Source organism: Penicillium hordei (genome assembly GCF_028827395.1).
Source record: "Penicillium hordei strain IBT 12815 chromosome Unknown utg000002l_segment0_segment0, whole genome shotgun sequence".
Classification (NCBI taxonomy): Eukaryota; Fungi; Ascomycota; class Eurotiomycetes; order Eurotiales; family Aspergillaceae; genus Penicillium; species Penicillium hordei.
In genome coordinates this window covers 3,482,488-3,502,004 of record NW_026623143.1, presented here as the reverse complement: position 1 = coordinate 3,502,004, position 19,517 = coordinate 3,482,488, and the positions used below count along the sequence as shown (strand labels likewise).

General features: G+C 49.7%; 11 protein-coding genes across 11 annotated transcripts; 7 read left to right on the top strand and 4 right to left on the bottom strand.

Annotated features, from left to right (window-relative positions):
• Positions 1–394: 394 nt before the first annotated feature.
• On the top strand, positions 395–1,027 carry N7537_004647 (uncharacterized protein; the record flags this gene model as incomplete). Its single annotated transcript, XM_056895704.1, has 1 exon — positions 395–1,027. The coding sequence occupies one exon, from the start codon at positions 395–397 to the stop codon at positions 1,025–1,027; it is 633 nt and encodes a 210-aa protein (XP_056755452.1).
• A 618-nt stretch (positions 1,028–1,645) lies between these two features.
• N7537_004646 (S-adenosylmethionine-dependent methyltransferase) lies at positions 1,646–3,284 on the top strand (the record flags this gene model as incomplete). Its single annotated transcript, XM_056895703.1, has 3 exons — positions 1,646–1,909; positions 1,999–2,295; positions 2,358–3,284. The coding sequence occupies 3 exons, from the start codon at positions 1,646–1,648 to the stop codon at positions 3,282–3,284; spliced, it is 1,488 nt and encodes a 495-aa protein (XP_056755451.1).
• Positions 3,285–3,649: 365 nt separating this feature from the next.
• On the top strand, positions 3,650–4,029 carry N7537_004645 (uncharacterized protein; the record flags this gene model as incomplete). Its single annotated transcript, XM_056895702.1, has 2 exons — positions 3,650–3,972; positions 4,005–4,029. 2 exons carry the CDS (start codon positions 3,650–3,652, stop codon positions 4,027–4,029), a joined length of 348 nt encoding a protein of 115 aa, XP_056755450.1.
• Positions 4,030–4,538: 509 nt separating this feature from the next.
• N7537_004644 (uncharacterized protein) lies at positions 4,539–5,480 on the top strand (the record flags this gene model as incomplete). The annotated part of the gene is made up of 3 exons (XM_056895701.1): positions 4,539–4,744; positions 4,958–5,169; positions 5,233–5,480. 3 exons carry the CDS (start codon positions 4,539–4,541, stop codon positions 5,478–5,480), a joined length of 666 nt encoding a protein of 221 aa, XP_056755449.1.
• A 755-nt stretch (positions 5,481–6,235) lies between these two features.
• Positions 6,236–10,183, bottom strand: pex1 (AAA family ATPase peroxin 1; the record flags this gene model as incomplete). Its single annotated transcript, XM_056895700.1, has 4 exons — positions 6,236–9,453; positions 9,510–9,588; positions 9,640–9,876; positions 9,938–10,183. Coding segments are annotated over 4 exons (3,780 nt in total), but the record flags the coding sequence as incomplete, so codon positions are not given.
• A 219-nt stretch (positions 10,184–10,402) lies between these two features.
• On the top strand, positions 10,403–13,011 carry N7537_004642 (DNA replication licensing factor MCM7; the record flags this gene model as incomplete). Its single annotated transcript, XM_056895699.1, has 4 exons — positions 10,403–10,720; positions 10,778–10,908; positions 10,966–12,886; positions 12,943–13,011. The coding sequence occupies 4 exons, from the start codon at positions 10,403–10,405 to the stop codon at positions 13,009–13,011; spliced, it is 2,439 nt and encodes an 812-aa protein (XP_056755447.1).
• A 402-nt stretch (positions 13,012–13,413) lies between these two features.
• N7537_004641 (putative adhesin) lies at positions 13,414–13,767 on the bottom strand (the record flags this gene model as incomplete). The annotated part of the gene is made up of 1 exon (XM_056895698.1): positions 13,414–13,767. The coding sequence occupies one exon, from the start codon at positions 13,765–13,767 to the stop codon at positions 13,414–13,416; it is 354 nt and encodes a 117-aa protein (XP_056755446.1).
• A 188-nt stretch (positions 13,768–13,955) lies between these two features.
• Positions 13,956–14,258, top strand: N7537_004640 (uncharacterized protein; the record flags this gene model as incomplete). The annotated part of the gene is made up of 1 exon (XM_056895697.1): positions 13,956–14,258. The coding sequence occupies one exon, from the start codon at positions 13,956–13,958 to the stop codon at positions 14,256–14,258; it is 303 nt and encodes a 100-aa protein (XP_056755445.1).
• Positions 14,259–15,213: 955 nt separating this feature from the next.
• Positions 15,214–16,586, bottom strand: N7537_004639 (ATP-dependent (S)-NAD(P)H-hydrate dehydratase; the record flags this gene model as incomplete). Its single annotated transcript, XM_056895696.1, has 6 exons — positions 15,214–16,095; positions 16,148–16,180; positions 16,230–16,240; positions 16,299–16,345; positions 16,393–16,432; positions 16,493–16,586. 6 exons carry the CDS (start codon positions 16,584–16,586, stop codon positions 15,214–15,216), a joined length of 1,107 nt encoding a protein of 368 aa, XP_056755444.1.
• A 389-nt stretch (positions 16,587–16,975) lies between these two features.
• N7537_004638 (uncharacterized protein) lies at positions 16,976–18,095 on the bottom strand (the record flags this gene model as incomplete). The annotated part of the gene is made up of 2 exons (XM_056895695.1): positions 16,976–18,034; positions 18,090–18,095. The coding sequence occupies 2 exons, from the start codon at positions 18,093–18,095 to the stop codon at positions 16,976–16,978; spliced, it is 1,065 nt and encodes a 354-aa protein (XP_056755443.1).
• A 638-nt stretch (positions 18,096–18,733) lies between these two features.
• aspf8 (ribosomal protein P2) lies at positions 18,734–19,120 on the top strand (the record flags this gene model as incomplete). The annotated part of the gene is made up of 2 exons (XM_056895694.1): positions 18,734–18,892; positions 18,953–19,120. The coding sequence occupies 2 exons, from the start codon at positions 18,734–18,736 to the stop codon at positions 19,118–19,120; spliced, it is 327 nt and encodes a 108-aa protein (XP_056755442.1).
• Between the last annotated feature and the right edge of the window lie 397 nt (positions 19,121–19,517).

Sequence of the window (19,517 nt, the reverse complement as noted above, 5' to 3'; positions counted from 1 at the left end):
TTGTATCTTTGTTTTTGTTACCTTGGACTTCTTTGTCTTTAACCTAGATAGCCTAGGTCTTCACTGATATCTACAGGGTCTACACCGACTTGGCTTTTGTTTTTTTTTTGTTTTTTTGTCATGCTCTTAAACGGACTTGCCTGTCAGCGCCAAGGTCGAGTTTTTAGTACATTATAGTACAGCACTAGTATATGTTGTCCAAAGGATGCTTGGCTTCCGGATCTCCGTGACTCTTTCCGGGGAACTTATTGGGCACGCTAGTGATGAGGCAGCATAACAGTTCTTTTGATTTTTTCCCCCTCTGCTTCCTGACTTCCTGACTGCTTTTCTTCTGCCCAACCCAACTCTCCCTATTCTACGACCTTGGATCCCTTCATCTTCAGATCCTGCAAACATGCGCTCATCTTCGTTCCTCCTCTCTGCAGTAGCAGCTCTGGCCGCAGCCGCTGAGCCCGGTACAACAACGATCAGCTATTTCGCAATCGACAATGACTCCGGCGGTGCCGATCTCGGTGCCTACTCCAGCACTGCAGGCCGGGTCGTTGGCATCGACAAGTACGCCACAACCTACGAGATCGCCTGCTTGCCAGGCGCATCCAAGTGCGCATTGCACCACCCCGCAACCTTAATCCAGGGCGATGCCACGTACAGCGTCTCCCTCGAAGCAATTATGGTTACCAGCGGTCTTACAGCCCACGCAACCGCTGTCGAGTCATGCAGCTTCACCCGTGTTTCGGAATCTGCTATCTGCTCCTGGAGTCTTGCATACACCGGCATCCAGGGTACTACCACCATTTCTGATTCCGCCTCTAGTACACAGTCCATCCCGTCGTCTTTGATTACCTATAAGCCTCTTACTATCACTAATGGCGTCTACGCTCTCACGGCTGATGCCACGGCTTCGACTTCGCCGGTCAAGATTACCCCTACTGCTTCTACGGGTGGTGTTGCGGCTGCTGCGAAGCCTTTGATCACTGCTGCGCCGTTAGGTGCTGCTGCTGCTGTTGCTTTTGCAGCTATGCTCTAGGTCTTGAGTTTAGTTTTCTTTTTCATGCTTGATGTTTACATGGTTGAGACCTGAGTGTCTGGGTCCGAATGAGCCATGCTATATGTACATTTATCAATCCACCGAAACATTGTCTCGAGTCAGACTTCCTCTTACTACAAATCTTTGAATTTTGAACTATCATGGATTCCTGCTGAGAAGGATTGTAGGTCTTCAGTATTTCTTTGCCTGCTTCATACCTATGTAGCTATTTCGCATACTATAAAGCTAGTTTACAGCTTTTGCACGAGTTTACACCAATGCTCTCTCTCTCTCTCTCTGTCTGCCCTCACTATCTGGGCTTAGCTTATATAATGTAGGACGCTAGTTAACTAGTTAGCGACCAAGGTTGATAATAATAAAATCCTTGGCGAGCAACTTTTAACTAAGGTATTCGAGTCACTAGAGAAATTCCGGGGTCTTTTCATCAGACTGCTCTTTGTGGGAGTATATAGGAGAATCTAACGATCTTCTTCTATAAATGCCAAGGGATTCAAATACAATGACGAATATTCACCGCCCTGCCCACGTGGGCGACTATCCACTCTGATTATTATATCTTCAAACAATTCTTATTTCTATATATTCAGATCACCCACAATGGCATCAAGATCTGCACTACCTTCAGTTACGACCAGGACGGTCCCGCAGCCTGCCCCCAATGGCATGGGGAATGGCCTGTTTGCGACAACCGACATCAACCCCGGTGAAGATGTTTTGCACATCAAAACACCATTTGTGGCGGTTCTTGATTCTCCACGTTTAGAAGACACATGTGCCGGGTGTTTCGGAAAGAGACAGATGGAAACTGGAAATGAGTTAAAGGCTTGCACAGGATGTCGTGTCGTTAAGTATTGTGATCGGGTGAGTTATGGGGATAGATCGTTTGCTGTCTCATATTTTTCGTCCTACCAAAGATTATATCGTTTGATCTTCTAACACTTGATAATTAGGCGTGTCAATCTAAGGACTGGAAGTTTGCGCACTCTCTTGAATGTCCCATCTTCAAAAAAGTCAAACCTATGGTGCTTCCCAACAATGCCCGTGCTCTCCTGCGCATAGTGCTGCGCACTGCGCGTAACAAGTACGATTCTGAAGAGTCTAAGGTCTTCGATGGCTTGGAGACTCATATCAATGAGATCTCAGAGATCCAGGGCCAGATTGATAGGATTAACCTGACGGCAAAAGCTGTCAAAAATTACTCAGGGACGGATGTGGATGAAGGAACTGTTGCTTCTTATGCTGCCAAGGTAATTGAATTTAGCCTTACACCTCTTACCTCGTTTATTTCTCATCTAACTATCATTTATAGCTTGATCTCAACTCCTTCAACCTTACCACCTCCATGTATGACCGCATTGGTCTCTACATGCACCCATATGCCGGGTTGATTAACCACAGCTGCGACTACAACTCCACCGTTGGATTTGACGGTGAAGAACTGTATGTCAAGGCTATGCGTTCCATCAAAAAGGGCGAGCAAATCTTCATTTCCTATGTCGACACCACGACACCCTACGACATCCGTCGCAACGAACTGAAAGAACGCTACTTCTTCGACTGCCAGTGCACAAAGTGTGCAATAGGAGCGGAAACCCTTGAAGACCGGTTCTTGTCTACACCTGAAGACATGACGCCCCTAGAGACAGCAGAGCGGGAAGCCCTGGAGCTCCTACAGAAAGCAACTGCAACTAGCACGGAGCCAGCAGAGTCAATCAAGAAGTTGGAAGCTGCCATGCACAAGCTTCATGAAACAGCCCTCTGGCCTCTCACCCGACAGCCATATGCTTCTCTCCGTGATAAGCTGATCATATCTCTCCTAACGGCTGGTAACTTCACCCGGGCATTCATTCACGCTGCCATTCGCTACCTGCGAATCGATCCTATTGTCTATGACAAGGCCCATCCCATCCGACACATCCATGCATGGAGCCTGGTCAGGCTTACTGTCTTCATCTCCCAGGAGGGTTTCCAGCCTGACCCCAAAGATCCTGTCCAGATAAACGACTTCAAGCTGAACTTTCACTACTTGATTTGGTATATTCTCGCTGAACTTACTAGCACTCAGGCGGAGAGCTGCACAGTGCCCAGCTTTAAGAAGCTTGTTGGAAATCAGTTCGTACAGGTTCACCATGAGTTCAAGGCCAATGGCCTTGATCCTAGCAAGACCAAGGCGGTTCTCTCTGCTGAGTGGAACAAGCTTGAACATCTTGTCAACAAGGCTTTAGAGAAAGAGTGAAGCTTTCTATTTTACTAAAAGTTTGATCAAACTGCAACATGACCCAGCCTTACTGGAATAGATTGAGCACCTTATATAACAGAACAGTAGTGCCACGTGCCCACGTGCCCAATGGTATCTCACCTTTTACATCCGAAATGGCAGAAACGATCGGGGTAGATACTGGCTGTACACATAGCCGCTGCTTCGCTTTTGAAGCCGGTCGTCCCTTCCTCTTCGGGCTGGCTGGGGACTATGTAAACCGCCTATAACCCATTTCTCTTCCCTTCTTCTCTTTCTCTCTTCTCTCCCACATTTCTCTTCGTTTTTATTGCTTGCAGAAGCAATTCGATACCACAAAAAACACCTAAATGAAGGCCGTTAAAATGGCTGCGTTGTCGGACCGCTGGTCCATGGAGATGGGGCCTCCAACCTCTAGATCCATCGATGAGGTTCGTGCCGCCTCCGAGACCAGTCTAACCTCCCACTACGGGGCCGGCTATCGGGCTGCGACCCCCCGGTTTGCCGATCTTAGGACTCCGGTGATTCCTCCCGGTTACCAGCAGATCCCAGGGTACGAATCCCACCGTCAGCGGCAGGAGGCTCGCGCACTCATGGGATCGATTGCGGAGCGCCGGGGTAAGCCTACCCCCGGCCCAATCTTGATCCGTGGTGATGCTCCGAGTCTTCTGTCGCTCGGACAACGTTGGTAAGTCAATTCCATCTCATCTTTACTTCCAGCCTCTCTTGGCTTGGTTTCAATTGATTTCAGCTTGTTCTCGGTTTATTCTCACTTCTTTCTTATTTCACATGTTCTATCTGAGATGGAATTTGTTTTACTTCATTTGTATTGGACTCAGCTGACTTTGGATTCTGATAGGGTCCTTGGGTGCCGCGCGTGCTGGTGCCTTTGCCGAAGCCAGAGCTCAGCAGCTAGCCAATGAGCGAACTTGGACTATGTCTTGGGGAGCTTTCTGCTGGTGCTTTTGGTGAAGATGACAAGGGGGTTTCTGCAGTGTGGTGTTTGGTTCTCGAGGGGTTGGCAGCCCATTGGTAAGGCTTATCTATCTCTGAGTTGGTCTTCAGTTTTGAATGTTAACAATATGACATACAGGTTTCGTTGCTTTAAGTTCTGCTCCCCGAATTTGACCACCGGGTACGAGCTTAATATAGTTACTATACTTGGAAGTTTGCGAAAAACCTGAGAGTCTACATGGTCAAGGCTGCTTGAGCCTGAGAATTCGGATGACCGATGGAAAAGAAGCCATAACCACTATGACACATGGCTTTGTTAGGAATCCCCAACGGTCTCGCATGACGATGATGTTTTCCGAGTGGATCCTGAGAGCCAAGAGCACTCTACGTCCACCACCCCAATCCGACACTTGCGCAATTGGAGTCGTACGGGGTTCAAAGAAGAGTTGGTTGGGTAACATCTCCAAGGCGTGGACTGCTCTTCAATACAAGCTTTACCCGGAATGGTAAGTCCGAGTACTCCCATCTGTTCTTCGGGCTCTGATTGTGAAAGACTGCGGCCACCTCGCTGCCTTTCGTGTCTTCACTCGTCGTCTTTCTCGCGTCTCTTTTACCTCGCCATTTTACGATGTCATGTTCCTATATCAGCCTTCCCACGAGCTAGTGCCCATGCACTACCTCCCCTTTTACGCATTCACCCTTTCTACAGCACCCCATAGCAGTCCACATGCGGACCGCCGAGGTTTTGATGCTCTCTCAGAGTACAGCCCAGACATCCTTGACAAATATCTGAACCGATCAAAGTTCGACAATCCGTTGATCTATCGGCAATTAAAAGGGATTACAGCCCCACTACAAGCCCTATCGACTGCTGTGGAAGGCGGCAGTACCACAACAACCCTCCAAACTCAACGAATGCAAGGCACTTTGCGTGAGCCATGACGTCGACTGATACGACGATCACATCGACAGTAGCAATAGGTACGCAGGCCAGCGTCCTTCTCCCAGAAGCACGAGTTCGACTTCGACTACGACAACGTTAAAGTCACACCATACGCGAAAAGCTCCAAGTTGGCGCTCAACCAGGCTAGCAAAACTTCAGCTAGCACCAGGGGCCACAATCCTTTCCCAGGACCTTCGGCAACAAACCCAAAACCATCTACGCCACTCGCACTGCCTGAGGATCAGATGGCACAGGAAACAAGGGCGTTCAATACTATTAATTCCGGTGGATCCCACTGAATGAGGCAGGGATTCCACGAGTACTATGATGTTGTAGAATACCCCAACAACGGGACGCTGATCCCACCGCTTGACAACCTCTCCTCTTTCTAACCATATGCCACATTGTGACTGGCCGCCTGCGCGACTTGAAATCAAAGGTCAAAGATGAGCCACTTTTGTCAGCGCTAGCGGCTTAGCCCTCAAACATTTGAAGTCCACCGATTTTCACCGTCTGGCGCTATACTCGCGGAGCAAGCATATCTTCATAGCAACATAACTCTCCTGTCTCTTCATGTATTTCGTTGGTGTATTTCGTTGGATATGAATATTATCATATGTTCCATATATACTGCTCGTAATATTAAGCATAAAAATTGAGGTTGGTCTATTCAGTGTTGTTGGGTACAGTCCATTCCATGTTTAATTTTCATCAAATTTGAAAGGGTGCCAAGCCCTAATTTCTTTAGCAAATGGACCGATGTGAAATTCAATTGCTTTTGTACATTTGTTTTCTTTCCAAATCCGCTATAAATACCAGAGATTTGAAAATCGAACCAATCTACAAGGCGAAGCTTTATGAATGCTGCAAGCGCGCCAAGATTGCCCAGATGAGCTTGATCCTCTCATATAATACCCCATACGACAACAGTCAAATGTATAATATCATGTCCATTTACCAATATTGATAAATACAGGAATAGAAGGCAAATAATCAATCGAGCATACAGAGATGTTCATATATACAGTGTACAAAAGTCAAGTCATAAAATATATCACATCAGACTTGTCCGACCTCCAATCTCATTGGCAGCCTCGCCATTAGGCATCTCACCATTTCGGCCCGCGACAAACTCACGGTAAATTCCCTGCAGACGTCTACGCTCTGCGGGAGGAAGAGAACCACGCGTGGTAGCCAGTGAGCGCTCGACATGCTCCCAGCGGACAATGATATCCTCACGCAGCTCGTCTGCATCAGGCTCAGTGCCATTAGCCACCGGGGCTACGGCGTTGTTCGCACTGGAAGGTCCTTGCTCGAGCTGGCGCTGGCGGCGACGCGAGTTCTTGATTGCTTCCAATTTTGCTGAGATCACTGCCGGGGCTGGCATGGAGACAGACCCGGATGCTTCCTCCGAAGAGGAGTAGAGGAACTGGATGAAGGATTTGCTAGAAGCACTAGCGGAGTTGGACTTGGAATTGGGCTTGGCTGTGTCGGTGGAACGATCACCCAGGGCGTCGTGGACTGCCTCGAGATGGGCGTTGTACACAACAGCCTGCAGGTCTGCACCGGAGAATCCGTCGGTTTCGGTGGCAATATCGCCTAGACGAGATGTAACCTCGTCACTCATCTTGAGCTTTTCACCCACTGAGCGGATGATATCAACACGGTCTGCGTGGTTGGGCATGCCACAAAGCAAGGACTTGTCGAGACGGCCAGGTCGAAGGAGCGCAGGATCGATTAAGTCGGGTCGTGACGTTGCTGCTAGCACATAAACACCCGAGAGACCTTCTGCGCCGTCCATTTGTGTCAACAGCTGGTTGACAACACGATCCGTGACACCGGTGGAGTCGTGGCCACGTTTAGGTGCGATACTGTCGAACTCATCGAAGAAGAGGACGCAAGGGCGAGCGGCTTGGGCTCTCTCGAACAAATCACGAACACTCTTTTCACTAGCTCCGATGTATTTGTTCAAAATCTCGGGACCCTTGACACTGATAAAGTTCAATCCACACTCGCCAGCCACTGCGCTAGCCAACATTGTCTTACCGCAACCGGGGAATCCATAGAGAAGTAAACCGGACCGCAGTCGCAATGGGCACTGTGCGAAGATCGGGGCATACTTTGTAGGATATTGCAAAGTTTCCAACAGCATCTTGCGAGTTTCGAACAAACCACCAACCGAGGAAAATGTTGTTGTTGACGAGGTAAGAGTAACGTTACGAAGAGACGCCGGAGTAAAGTCCTTCAAGGCACTTTCAAAGTCCTCTAACCCGAGAGTTATCATCTTTGATGTTGCTGTGAGATCCGAGACAGAACGAATGAGGGCCTCGTTACGCGCACGAGCAACAAGTAGCACAAGATCACCGGGCATATACCCATCGGTTTTGCCAGCTAGCTCTAGATACTCAACATCCCTTCCAATAATAAACCCGTCACCCCCAGAAGAGCTTGGTCGGCTTCCCGGATTTGAAGGGTCCAACCATGAGTCTTGTGTTGAGGAGCTTGTGGTCCTCACATGCCCGTTTGAGCTTTCTGTAGGTTTATCATCGCTAGTAAGTTTTTCCAAAACTCTTCGGCGTCCTTCCTTATCAGGGGCTCTCATGTTGATAATCTCACGGACGACGTGGCCGCCGATGATAACATTATTGAGGGACTCTTTCGCCTGGGCAGTGGCCAGTAGCACAACAGAGGAATTCAGCGCGCAATATTCTCGAACCATAGAGCAGATAACCTCGCTGTTCTGGCGACTGCGGCCATTGTCTCCACCCACTTGCAATTCAGTCTCCGCCGGGCAAAGCTTGTCTAGATCATCAAGGATCACAACTGACTGGCCGCCAAGACGTGCACACCATGATGCGGACATGAACAGGCGGTTCAGGGTCTCTTTGATGTTGGAAATACGTGTTTCATCTGTGACGAGCTTGCGGCAGGAGAAATACTTGACATTGAAGAGATGATCTCGTCTTAGGCGATGAGCCAGTAGATGGGTAAGAGCTGTTTTACCAGCACCAAGACCACCGGTAAGCAGGATAGACGAGGATTTTGTTAGGTTGTTCAACGACTGTTCAATGATAGAATCAATCCCTACCAATTGAGGGGCAGTTTCTGGGAGAGGGTCCTCCATAGGTAGCGTTGGTGAATTAGTATCAAATGGCTTGGGGATTTCAGCTTGGACTTCAATATTCAACTTCGCTTCTGAGCCCAGCAACCACCCAAATATTGACTTTGTTTCATCCGAAGACCCCTTCAAAGGAGGATCAAAGCGAAGAATAGCACCATCAAACGAAGAGACTGAAGGATGATTCTCGGATTTGGGTATAATCATTCCATCAGTCAAAGCCCCCGAAAAAAGCCCGGTGTCGGACCCAGTGCTGCCGTAGATGACTTTAAGGCGCTCGGCTAGGGCATCCCGAGATGCCGTAGTATCAGCACCGAACTTCAGCCCGTCCTTCTTCTTTGAAGTATCAGTTATGAAAGGATAAATTTTGAGGGTCTTGACTGCCGAGCGATGCAGCTGTGGGGGTGCTGCTTCGACTCGGAGAATTCCTCCAACCATGTTCTCCGCACCAAGGGCCGTGCACAACAAGGTGGACATTGCCACATGCCAATTGTCCGGAGCCTCCTCCCACGAAAGCAATTTAGCTACGATCTTGGTTGTAGGGGCGCCAGCATCATTGGACTTTTGCTGCTCAGCTTGGGCAAGTTGCTGTTGGGGATCTGGTGGGGATTTGAGACCGGATGGCTGGACAACCGACACGCATGCCCAAGTTGCTCCGCGCAGCTCATGGCTGACCAGCAGGTCCGGATTAACCCAAATACGGAGGCCCTCATTTGCATCATCTTCTACTTCCCCATCAAAGTATTGAGTGGTCGCTGAGCGGTCCACGCCTCTCAAGTATAGAGAGCCTCGTGTGCTGGAGTCGGATCGACCACTCTTCGGACGTACGGTGCTTGAAGCACTCCTACCTCCAGCACTCTTCCTGCTGCTACCAGTAGCACTGCGGCTGTCTGCCCGAGAGCTTTTGGTTGTCTTGGATCGAACTTTCGGGGCCACTATGACTTCTGCATCCGGCGCGATCTTGGCGAAGGGGGAGGTGTCCGAGGGAGCGGGTGTAAGAGAAGTAACGACAATATTGGCAGTAGATGTGGGGGAGAGATGCAATGCGAGTGGGTGCATATGCACCGATTGCCCTGCATTGTATGTAGGATTGGGTAGAGCGCGGATTTGTGACAAGAGGTTAAGTTCCAGGAATGTGGCGTGGAGTTCGATGACTATTTGTGTCGAGTTAGTACCAGTTCAATTATAGTCGTTTATGACTTAGACATACTCTCCCAGTCTTCTGGTGTCAATGGCTCAATGTTTATCGTATGTGCAACGGGTGGATCTAGGTGGATGAACAATCCGACCTGCAAGTGTTAGCGCCACACGTGGGTAATGACGCACGGGGAGTATTGTACCTTCTGCCCTTCCATGAGACCAAGAAGCCGTCCGAAAGTAGTATCAAGCTCAACGGTGGATATTTCTTGCTCTCTGGAATATCCACTGTTGATACCGTCTCTCCCAACGACAGGCGCAAGCCTGCGCTTGCTCGGCATGCCCGTCCAACCGAGGAAGCATGACTGCTGCGGAGGAGCTCCATTGGCCTTTCCGGAGGTCGATTTATATTGTAATTCGATAATGACATTCTGAGCAGTCTGGTATAGCTAGAAGTTAGCCGGAAATGCTTCACAGAAACAGAACGACTAGTAGACTGACCGTGTTTGCATTGACCAGCAGAGCGACCAGCGACGGCGGTAGATTAACAAGACAGTTCTTGAGAGGGGTGAGGGCAACTTCGGCCGTCGCAGCAGGCTTCTTGGGCGCCATTTTGAAGCGCTGATTGATCGTGAGCACCGAAAGGACAAGGAGGAGGGGGAACTGTGAACTCGGAGAGACACAACCCCGGACTCCACACTTGACCTCTCTTTCGCCTCGGCCCGATGACGAGTCATGTGATGCATACCTCGATAACGGATAAACGGATAAAGTAATACTCCGCGATAATTGATACCTTTCCTAATCGGGTTAGTCTCATTTTCGAGCGCGTCCCGACCTCGCGTTCGCGTTTTACCTGCGAATTTGGTAGGGGCTCGGATAGACACTAGACGGACCCTCTTCTCTATTTCTCTCCCGATCCCACTATCGATTCTTTGCGCTTTCAATTGAGCGCACTTGTTTATTATGTCTCTCCTTCAATACCCCCCACCTGTGGATTATTCTGCGCAACTGAATGGCTTCAAGGATTTCTTGAAGGGGTTCAAGACCTTCCAATCGTCCTCGGAAGCTGCTGCGACCGAGGCATTGGAAGATCTGAACATCGATGACGGCCAGACTAGTGATGAATATGATTTCATGGATGATGTCGATGAGACCAACGGAGAAAACGCCCGAGGAGCAAGGAGGCACCGGGAGCCGAAGCTCAAGTACATGCAAATTCTGCAGGATATCGCAAACCGGGATACATCTAACATCCTGATTGAGTTGGATGATCTTTCAGTTGTAAGTATCCAATATAAGCCCCTTTCACTAAATTCTAGCTCACAATGGTGGTAATAGTTCGAGAAATCCATGCCCGAGGGAGAAGATCTGAAGCTCGTTGAGTCTATCGAAAAAAACACAAAGCGCTATATCGATGTTGTCTCTCAAGCGGTCGATGATGTTATGCCTAGGGAAACAAAGGATATCACGTATGTTCAATCCGTCTTTATGCGAATGCACAGGCCGCTAAACTGATTATTCCACAGATTCAAAGATGATGTCCTTGATGTGATCATGTCCCAGCGTGAGAAGCGAAATGAGACTATGGAAACTGCAATGGAGGCCGATATGGAAGCTGCTGCGACCGCCCCATCGATGTTCCCTCCTGAGCTTACCCGCAGATATACCCTCAACTTCAAGCCCCTCACACCCTCCGGGTCTAGCGCCGAGCGCGATTCCAAAGCCCTCGCCGTTCGTTATGTGCGCGGTGAGCATCTGGGTAGCTTGATTACAGTCCGCGGCATCACCACCCGTGTCTCAGATGTCAAGCCGGCTGTACAGATCAACGCTTACACTTGCGATCGCTGTGGTTGCGAAGTGTTCCAGCCCATCACCACGAAGCAATTCCTCCCCCTGACAGAGTGTCTATCTGAGGAATGTAAGAAGAACAACTCGAAGGGTCAGCTCTTCCTGTCAACTCGTGCATCGAAGTTTGTTCCCTTCCAGGAGGTGAAGATCCAGGAAATGGCCGACCAAGTCCCCGTGGGCCACATTCCTCGCACTTTGACCGTCCACTGTCACGGCGCTCTGACTCGCCAACTGAACCCCGGTGACGTTATCGACGTCGCAGGCATCTTTTTGCCCACTCCCTACACTGGTTTCCGGGCTATCCGCGCTGGCCTGCTGACTGACACATACTTGGAGGCCCAGCACATCACCCAGCACAAGAAGTCCTACAATGAGATGGGTATGGACAGCCGTACTCTTCGCAAGATCGAGCAGCACATGCGTTCCGGTAACATGTATGAGTACCTTTCACGGTCGATTGCACCTGAAATCTACGGACATCTTGATGTCAAGAAAGCATTGCTACTGCTCCTGATTGGTGGTGTCACAAAAGAGATGGGTGACGGCATGCACATTCGTGGAGACATCAACATCTGCTTGATGGGTGACCCTGGTGTGGCCAAGTCCCAGCTCCTTCGATATATTACAAAAGTTGCTCCTCGTGGTGTGTACACCACCGGACGAGGAAGCAGTGGTGTCGGTCTCACCGCCGCAGTCATGAGAGATCCCGTTACAGACGAGATGATGCTGGAGGGAGGTGCTCTTGTTCTTGCTGACAACGGTATCTGCTGTATTGATGAGTTCGACAAGATGGAGGACGCGGACCGGACAGCTATTCACGAAGTGATGGAACAGCAGACTATCTCCATCTCCAAGGCCGGTATCACAACTACCCTCAACGCCCGTACTTCCATCCTGGCCGCGGCCAACCCGCTATATGGTCGCTACAACCCCCGGGTGTCACCCGTGGAGAACATCAACCTTCCCGCCGCTTTGCTCTCTCGTTTCGATGTCATGTTCCTGCTTCTGGATACCCCGTCCCGCGAGGGCGATGAGGAGCTGGCCCACCACGTCACCTACGTCCACATGCACAACAAGCACCCGGAGAGTGAAGAAGCCGGTGTGTTGTTCACTCCCCACGAGGTCCGGCAGTACGTTGCCAAGGCACGCACATTCCGTCCTATTGTGCCTACCAATGTTTCTGACTACATGGTCGGTGCTTATGTGGCCATGCGCAAGAGACAGAAGATCGACGAGTCCAAAAAGAGACAGTTCTCTCACGTCACTCCCCGTACTCTGCTCGGTATCGTTCGTCTTTCACAGGCACTTGCTCGTCTTCGCTTCAGCGAGGAGGTTGTGCGCGAGGATGTCGATGAGGCTCTGCGTCTCATTGAGATCAGTAAGGCTTCTCTGTACAATGATGGCGAGCAGGGCGCCGACAACACGCCATCCAGCAAGATCTACAACTTGATCCGCAGCATGAAGGAGAGTGGTGCCGCTGCGGTTGGAGATGGCGAGGAAGGCGAGATGAGCATGAGACGTATTCGTGAGCGTGTGCTAGCCCGAGGCTTCACTGAGGATAACCTCACCATGACTATCGATGAGTACGCCGAGATGAACGTAAGTTTTGATAACTTCAGAAGTCTACTGTCCTTTTTTACTAACATTTTCTATAGCTCTGGCAAGTCACCGGCAACGGCACTCGTCTGCTTTTCACTGAAGTTGACGGCGATATGGACATGTAATTGTGACAGTCTCTTATTCTGTTTTTTTCTTAAATGTCGATTGGGCTTTTTTTTCGTGTTAAAGCTGCATGTGAAACTGGCTGGAATCAAGGCGACGGGTGTTTGGGTGTATTGGATAAATGGAGCTGGTACTTATGATTTTGTAAGGTCAATGAAGAAGATATTTCCAATCTACTTGTTTAATCTACATTTGCATCCATCTTAATTTTTCACTAGAGCAATTTCAATTAAAGACTGACACATGTACACATACAATCGGCCAGAATATCTCGCTATGGATCCAATTCAGCCCCTTCAAGCCAATTACACTACCCCCCATGCCTTCAGTGTCTTTTTTAAATCATCTTCCTGTCTCCCCCCACCCCACTACCAACAAACCCACTCCTACCCCGGACCATTATTCTAGGCCTCGCACTGATGTTGAAGCCCGACCTCCTTGCAAAGATCGGAAGGAGCAGCATACAGATCATCACATGGGATGTTGCAAGCTGTGTTCTCGGGAACGAAAACAAGGAACTCATAGTTCGGCATCGGCAAACGGAACTGATGGTACAAGTCCGTATTGTACTGAGAGGCCTTATAACCAGCACGGCAAGCGCAGTGGAAAGATTTTCCCGTGTTGATACACGAGGTCGAGGGGTCACACCAGTTTTCGCCCGAGATGGGATTGCAGGTGCCGCACTGGGCCCATGGCGATGGGTGAGCGGTCACCAGGGAGGTGGTTGTGATGATCAACGCGATGATGGAGAAATGCATCTTGAGGGATGGTTGGATTTTAGTATAGACTTATAGTAGATCTGATATGTTCTGTCTGGAGGTTGGTTTCTGATGGCGTTATCTTTTGCTGGGGAGTTCGTCATCTTATATAGTCGTCTCCAAGGATATATATGTTTACGTGAATTATTGGACTCGATAGTCCTTTGTTCAAGGAGATGTTATTCGCCATGTTCCCTGCGGGACCCCTCATCGTTGTGTTGCATCATGAGGTCATTTTCGGCCTGGGTTTCCTAGTATACTTTGCAGGCTGGTCCACGAAGGAGACGATGCCCATATACAATACCACGGTTGACATTATTGAAATGTCACCGGTTGACTTCTGCAATCCCGTACAGGCTCTCTATCAGATGTCCTACTATCGGATAGGACGGGGAAACAAAACCAACCGGGGGTGTGAATACGAGATCTGGAACAATACCTCAAAACATGACCAATGCTTACCGGCCAAGGTGATGTCGATGGCTTGCTAGCTCAACGTTGCCTTTGAGCAGAACGACTGAGTCTGTCCAGGTTTTGGAATATCAATTCGGCGGAAGGCTTTAGGCGGAGTGCATGTCTCAGGCCTATCCCTTCAGCCACATTCAGATCTCGACGTCAACAGACGTATAGAAATATGGAGATTTTGACTTGCCAAGGTGGATGTCTCACATTGCTTGAAGATTTATGGTTACGAGCTGTTGTATTTCCTTTGATATGGTCAGGCTTATGCAAGTACATACTTCTTCTACATGGCTTTTCGAGCTTGACGAAAGCCAGGTGAAAGCAAGCGAGACAGCGAAAGTTGGGCACTAGTTATTCGAGATCGAGGCAGTGGCTGTGACACGTTGTTTTGGTTTCTATTCACTCTGCATGCCATCAAGGGGTTGAAGGTGTCCGGAGACATTTTGCTTTTTTTTTGGCATTTTTGGACCCGCTGAAAGCTAATACTCCGAGTCTACGTAATGATATCGTGTTGTCAGGCGACCTTTATTAGGCGGTAGTAGAATATTCTCACCGAATAGTCGGCAATCGAGACCGGTTTAAGGCCCGAGTCTCAAGCATCAGCGCCGAAAGACGGGGTTTGACCATGCTGATCAATGGGTTATTGAAACGCGAGATTCACATACTATGGGCTGTTTGTTTATGTCAGGTGAAATGGAAAGAAAGATGCCCTATGCTACCATATAACACCACGGACATAAAGTCAGTGCAGTTGAGATTGCAATGTCAGCGCTGGATTTTCGAGTATGAAATGCAGGGTTCGAGACTTTTCTTTTGGTAACTGTAGACATCTTCTGGGAACCATCATAAAAGAGAATGAGACATGGTTTATTGGCTTGGTTTACGTGCAGCTTAGATACATGGGAGATATACTCCGGCGCATTCAACAGCTACACTATCTTTCTCGTAGATAGATGCATCGCTATGAACCTTGGACACGGTAGCCTAGAGGTGCGTCTTTGATCCGTCTGGCTCTCCGATTAGTCTCAAAAACGCCCCGTGAACCTCATCTGTCAAATCGCTAGCCTGCATGCTCCGCCCCTTGGTCGCAAAGGCTCGTCGCGAGCACTCTCGTGTAAGGCTACTTCCCGCCCAAGCTGCCAATAACAAAGTCGTTGTCGGGGACATGCGCTTGTTCTCAGAATCGAGCTCTGCCTGAACATCTTCCTTGCTCTGCGCTTCTTTCTCATTGTCCTGCTCGCCAGAGTCCCACAATTTGTCATGGTAAGCGGCTCGCCAGGCAAGGAATGTGCCCAATGATCCGGTTAGAGTGTCTCCTTGACCGCCGCTACGCTTCAAGCCACCCTTACCATCAGAGATGATACTAGTAACCCCGTTGGAGATCACATCTTGAGGACCCTTTTGGAGAATCGTGACGCCGCCGAGGGCTTGAGATAGCTGCTCACACGCATCTGATGCTTTGCTGATGGTGTCGCCATTTCCGCCTTCCGCGATCTCCACTTGACTGGCGACCTTGACACCCAGTGCTTTGGCTAGACGGCCAAACTCTACCACATTTGGCGTGAGAATGCACTCCTTGTAGCCTTTGACCAGGCTCGGGTCTTGCGTCACAATCAGCAATCCATCTGCGTCTAGCACAAATGGGATCGATCGTGACCGCGCCTCTCTGATCACTTCTGCGACTACCTTTAGCGTCACACCATCGCGACCGAGACCGGGTCCTATCACAAGTGCATGGAGGCGAGATAGCATCGCGATAATCGGACCTGCCAGTGATGGTGCATTGATTGAATTGGGATCCTTAACAGTATCGCTGCTTGGAAGCAATGGGTGTACCATCAAATTGGGAGAGTAGCCCTTGATAACCTGTGCATTACAGTTTTAGAGTGGATTCAATCTAGGCCAGATGTTAGCTTACTGGTGCTGCGGATCGTTCGCAGAGTACGTGGCTCTGGTGGTTGTTAGTTGTTTGCAGAAGGTATGTCATTTTTCACACAAACCATATCACATCCTACAATTCTGGAGTCAACATCTTTTCCCGAGAGCGTGGGCCTGTTCAGGGGACGTACCAAGTCTTGCAGAAGCCATAGCTGAAAAGTATGGGGCTCCGGTGTAGCTGATGCCAGTTAGTAGAATACCAGGGACATGAAGCAGAGAACCTACTCGACGCAACCTCCAATAACGGCTACACGACCAAGCTGACCTAGACTAATGATTAGCGCGGATGTTCATTGCGTGGTAGATAGGGACCTGATCAACAGACCTTTGTGGAACTTTTCAAGCATTGGAGGTACAATCTTGCACACCTTGCTGAAGAGGATTTTTGATGAGACTGAGACATGATGAACGGACTCCATGGTAGATATGTGAAGTCGTGGAATTGTGAAATTGTAGAAGATAACTCTCAAGGTTATGCCACAGGGCTGGAGGTGAACACGGGTGATGTCACCTGCCAAGTGGGGCCTAGACAAGCTTGTTTGGAGTTGTGATATCAAGACGATGACTTAAGATGAAATGTTGACTACAACATACACACAGAAAGATAATACAAAAAAAAGTTGATATTGAAAGAGCGCTCGCTATTGATGGTGCTTCAAAGCAAAAAATCCAGGCATCCCCGTCTATGGACACCCCGAACGCTCATAATGCGGAGTTAATATGTAGTCCTACCCAAAACAAAAGAGACCATGAAAACTGGTCACAAGTAAAAAATGTGAAAATTTGACAGTATAAAAATGTCGGAATTTCAGCGCTTGCTCCTAGAAGCAAGAGCGGCCAACTTCCGCTGGCGCTCCAACTTCTCTTTCTTAGCCGCCATTTCTGCTCGCAGCTCTTTCTCGTCCTCCCGTTTGGCAAATTCCAACGCAGCCGCCTCTTCACGGTCTACATCGTCTATTCCAGCCTCCATGTCGGACGATGCATCGGAATAGTAATCATCGTAGCCACCGAGGTCACCCTCATCTTCTTCGTCAGTTCCGAGATATTCGTTTTGCCGGGAATTGCGAGATTGGTGTCGACGGTCACTTCCACCACGGTTTGACGGCAGGCCCGCAGTTCCGCGGTAGGCAGGCGGTTCAGGAGTCTGCGTCGGTTTGGCCGTACCCTTGTATGATGGCCCCTCGGAATCCCGCTGCCGGACAGCAGGTTTGCCCTTGGCAGAAACACCCGATCCAGCCTTCCTTCCGGAACGCGCTTCTTTTTCTTTGGCCTGGAGTTCCATCATGCGCCGCTTGCGCTCCACTTTGGTAAGTCTTTCTTTGGGACCAGCCTGGTGTCGTAGCAGGCCTACTCCCACAGGCGCCGTCTCTTGCTTAGCTTTTGCCTGCGCCATGATCTCCGCAAATGATCCCTTTGGTGGCGGCTTCGAGGCTGTGGCAGTGCCTGCTGCTGTGGGTTTGGGGGTGGACTCCCTCCGTGAGGGTGCCACTTTTGGGGCCGCAGCCAAGCTGGATTTGGGGGTGGGCTTAGGCATGGTTGGCTTGGAGGTGGTGGTCGAGACTGGCTTAGACACAACTCTGGGTGGTGCTGATGATACCGCTGGCCTTGTAGCGAGCGTAGGCTTCATTGCAGCGGAGTTATTTGTCGCCTTGCTTTCAGGTCTTGGTGGGCGAGGCAGCTGGTCCTCAGCTTTGCGCTTGATCCCTCCACTGACATCCCCGCTGGTCGGAGGCGCCCGTCGCACAGCTGTCGGTTTTTGATCCTCTTTTTTAGGGATCGAAGCAGGTGCAGGTGAGGTAGGCGTCTGAGAGAGTGGGGATTGGGAGGGCTTACCCGTCTGGAGGGACGAGAGGACAGAATCGAGGAACTATGCTATGTCAGTCAAAATGGGGTGAAACGAACAAAAGGATCAAGTAGCATACACTCATTTTGATTAAAGGAGGAATAACCCGAAGGGTGTGAAGTCGAAGAGTGATACAGAGAAGAAGTCGCTCACCGTCGATATTTGGTACGACTAAGTAACTTCATGACTCCGAGCCCGATAGCATGAGAATAGATCGCTGGCTTGGCTCGCTCCGGATTTTCTGTTATTCCAATATAGCAGAACTAGCAGAAGTAAAGGACACGCCTGACTTGGCCCAAGAGCTTTCTAAGTGAGAGGATATACTCCGTAGACGAGTAGAGAAAGTAGCCAGGTTTCTGGCCAGCATGCAATTATCAAGGCCGGATAGGACATAGTCACGTGATAACAAACACCCTGCGCCACAGCACTCGCTTAGAAGTCCCGCCAACACTAGCCACACCCACTCGCACCACCTTTTTTTCAAGATTTTGAGCACTCGGTTAATCCTTCGTCAACCAACCTCTTCCACCAGAACTCGACGTTGCAGTCTCCGCCCAATTCGCGGTTAAATCGATTGTTTCTCTTGTTCAGATAATAATCACAAACGGTATGTACATCTCGTTTTCGTGCCTCTCAAACGATTTTGCGGCTTGAGAAGTGCGATCGCATCCGATCTTGAATTCGCGATACTAATGAAGATTTTTTTTGTCTAGTCCTTTCAAAATGAAGTATCTCGCTGCCTACCTCCTCCTCGCCCTTGCCGGCAACGAGGCCCCCTCCTCCGCCGACATCAAGGCCGTCCTCTCCTCCGTCGGCATCGACGCTGAGGGTGACCGTCTCGAGAAGGTCATCTCCGAGCTCCAGGGCAAGGACCTCCAGGAGGTTAGTGACACTCGCACGCGCATACATCCGACTTGAACTGCATGCTGACTCTTTTCATAGCTGATCGCCGAGGGCTCTACCAAGCTCGCTTCCGTTCCCTCCGGCGGTGCCGCTGCCCCTGCCGCTGCCGCTGCTGCTGCCGGTGGTGACGCCGCTCCCGCTGAGGAGAAGGCTGAGGAGAAGGAGGAGGAGTCCGATGAGGATATGGGCTTCGGTCTCTTCGATTAAGCGCTTTAATCCAAGGCCTAAAAATCATGGTTCTGGGGAACAGATGTTTGGTTGGTTCGTCAGTCCGGCCAAGATTTGCGCCGGTTGGCTTCTCAAGTATGTTGTGTTGAGACTGTTTTGATACAGTTACGACTTTTCATATAAGCTGGAATAAGCTTATAGTCAATACAATCCATCTGGCCTTCACTACAACTTTTATCAATACGTATATGTAGTTCTTGAAGGATCGTCGGGACCCGCTCAGCGTTTCAGCAATAGCGCAATAGCGTGTAGTCAAATTCGCTTGGAGAACTAGAGATTCAATCATCCACGTCATGGTAACTTAGTGTACTCAGATTGTACTCTGATAAGGACCATCAACAACCTTCCATTCCGATACGACATGTCCCTGGGAGGG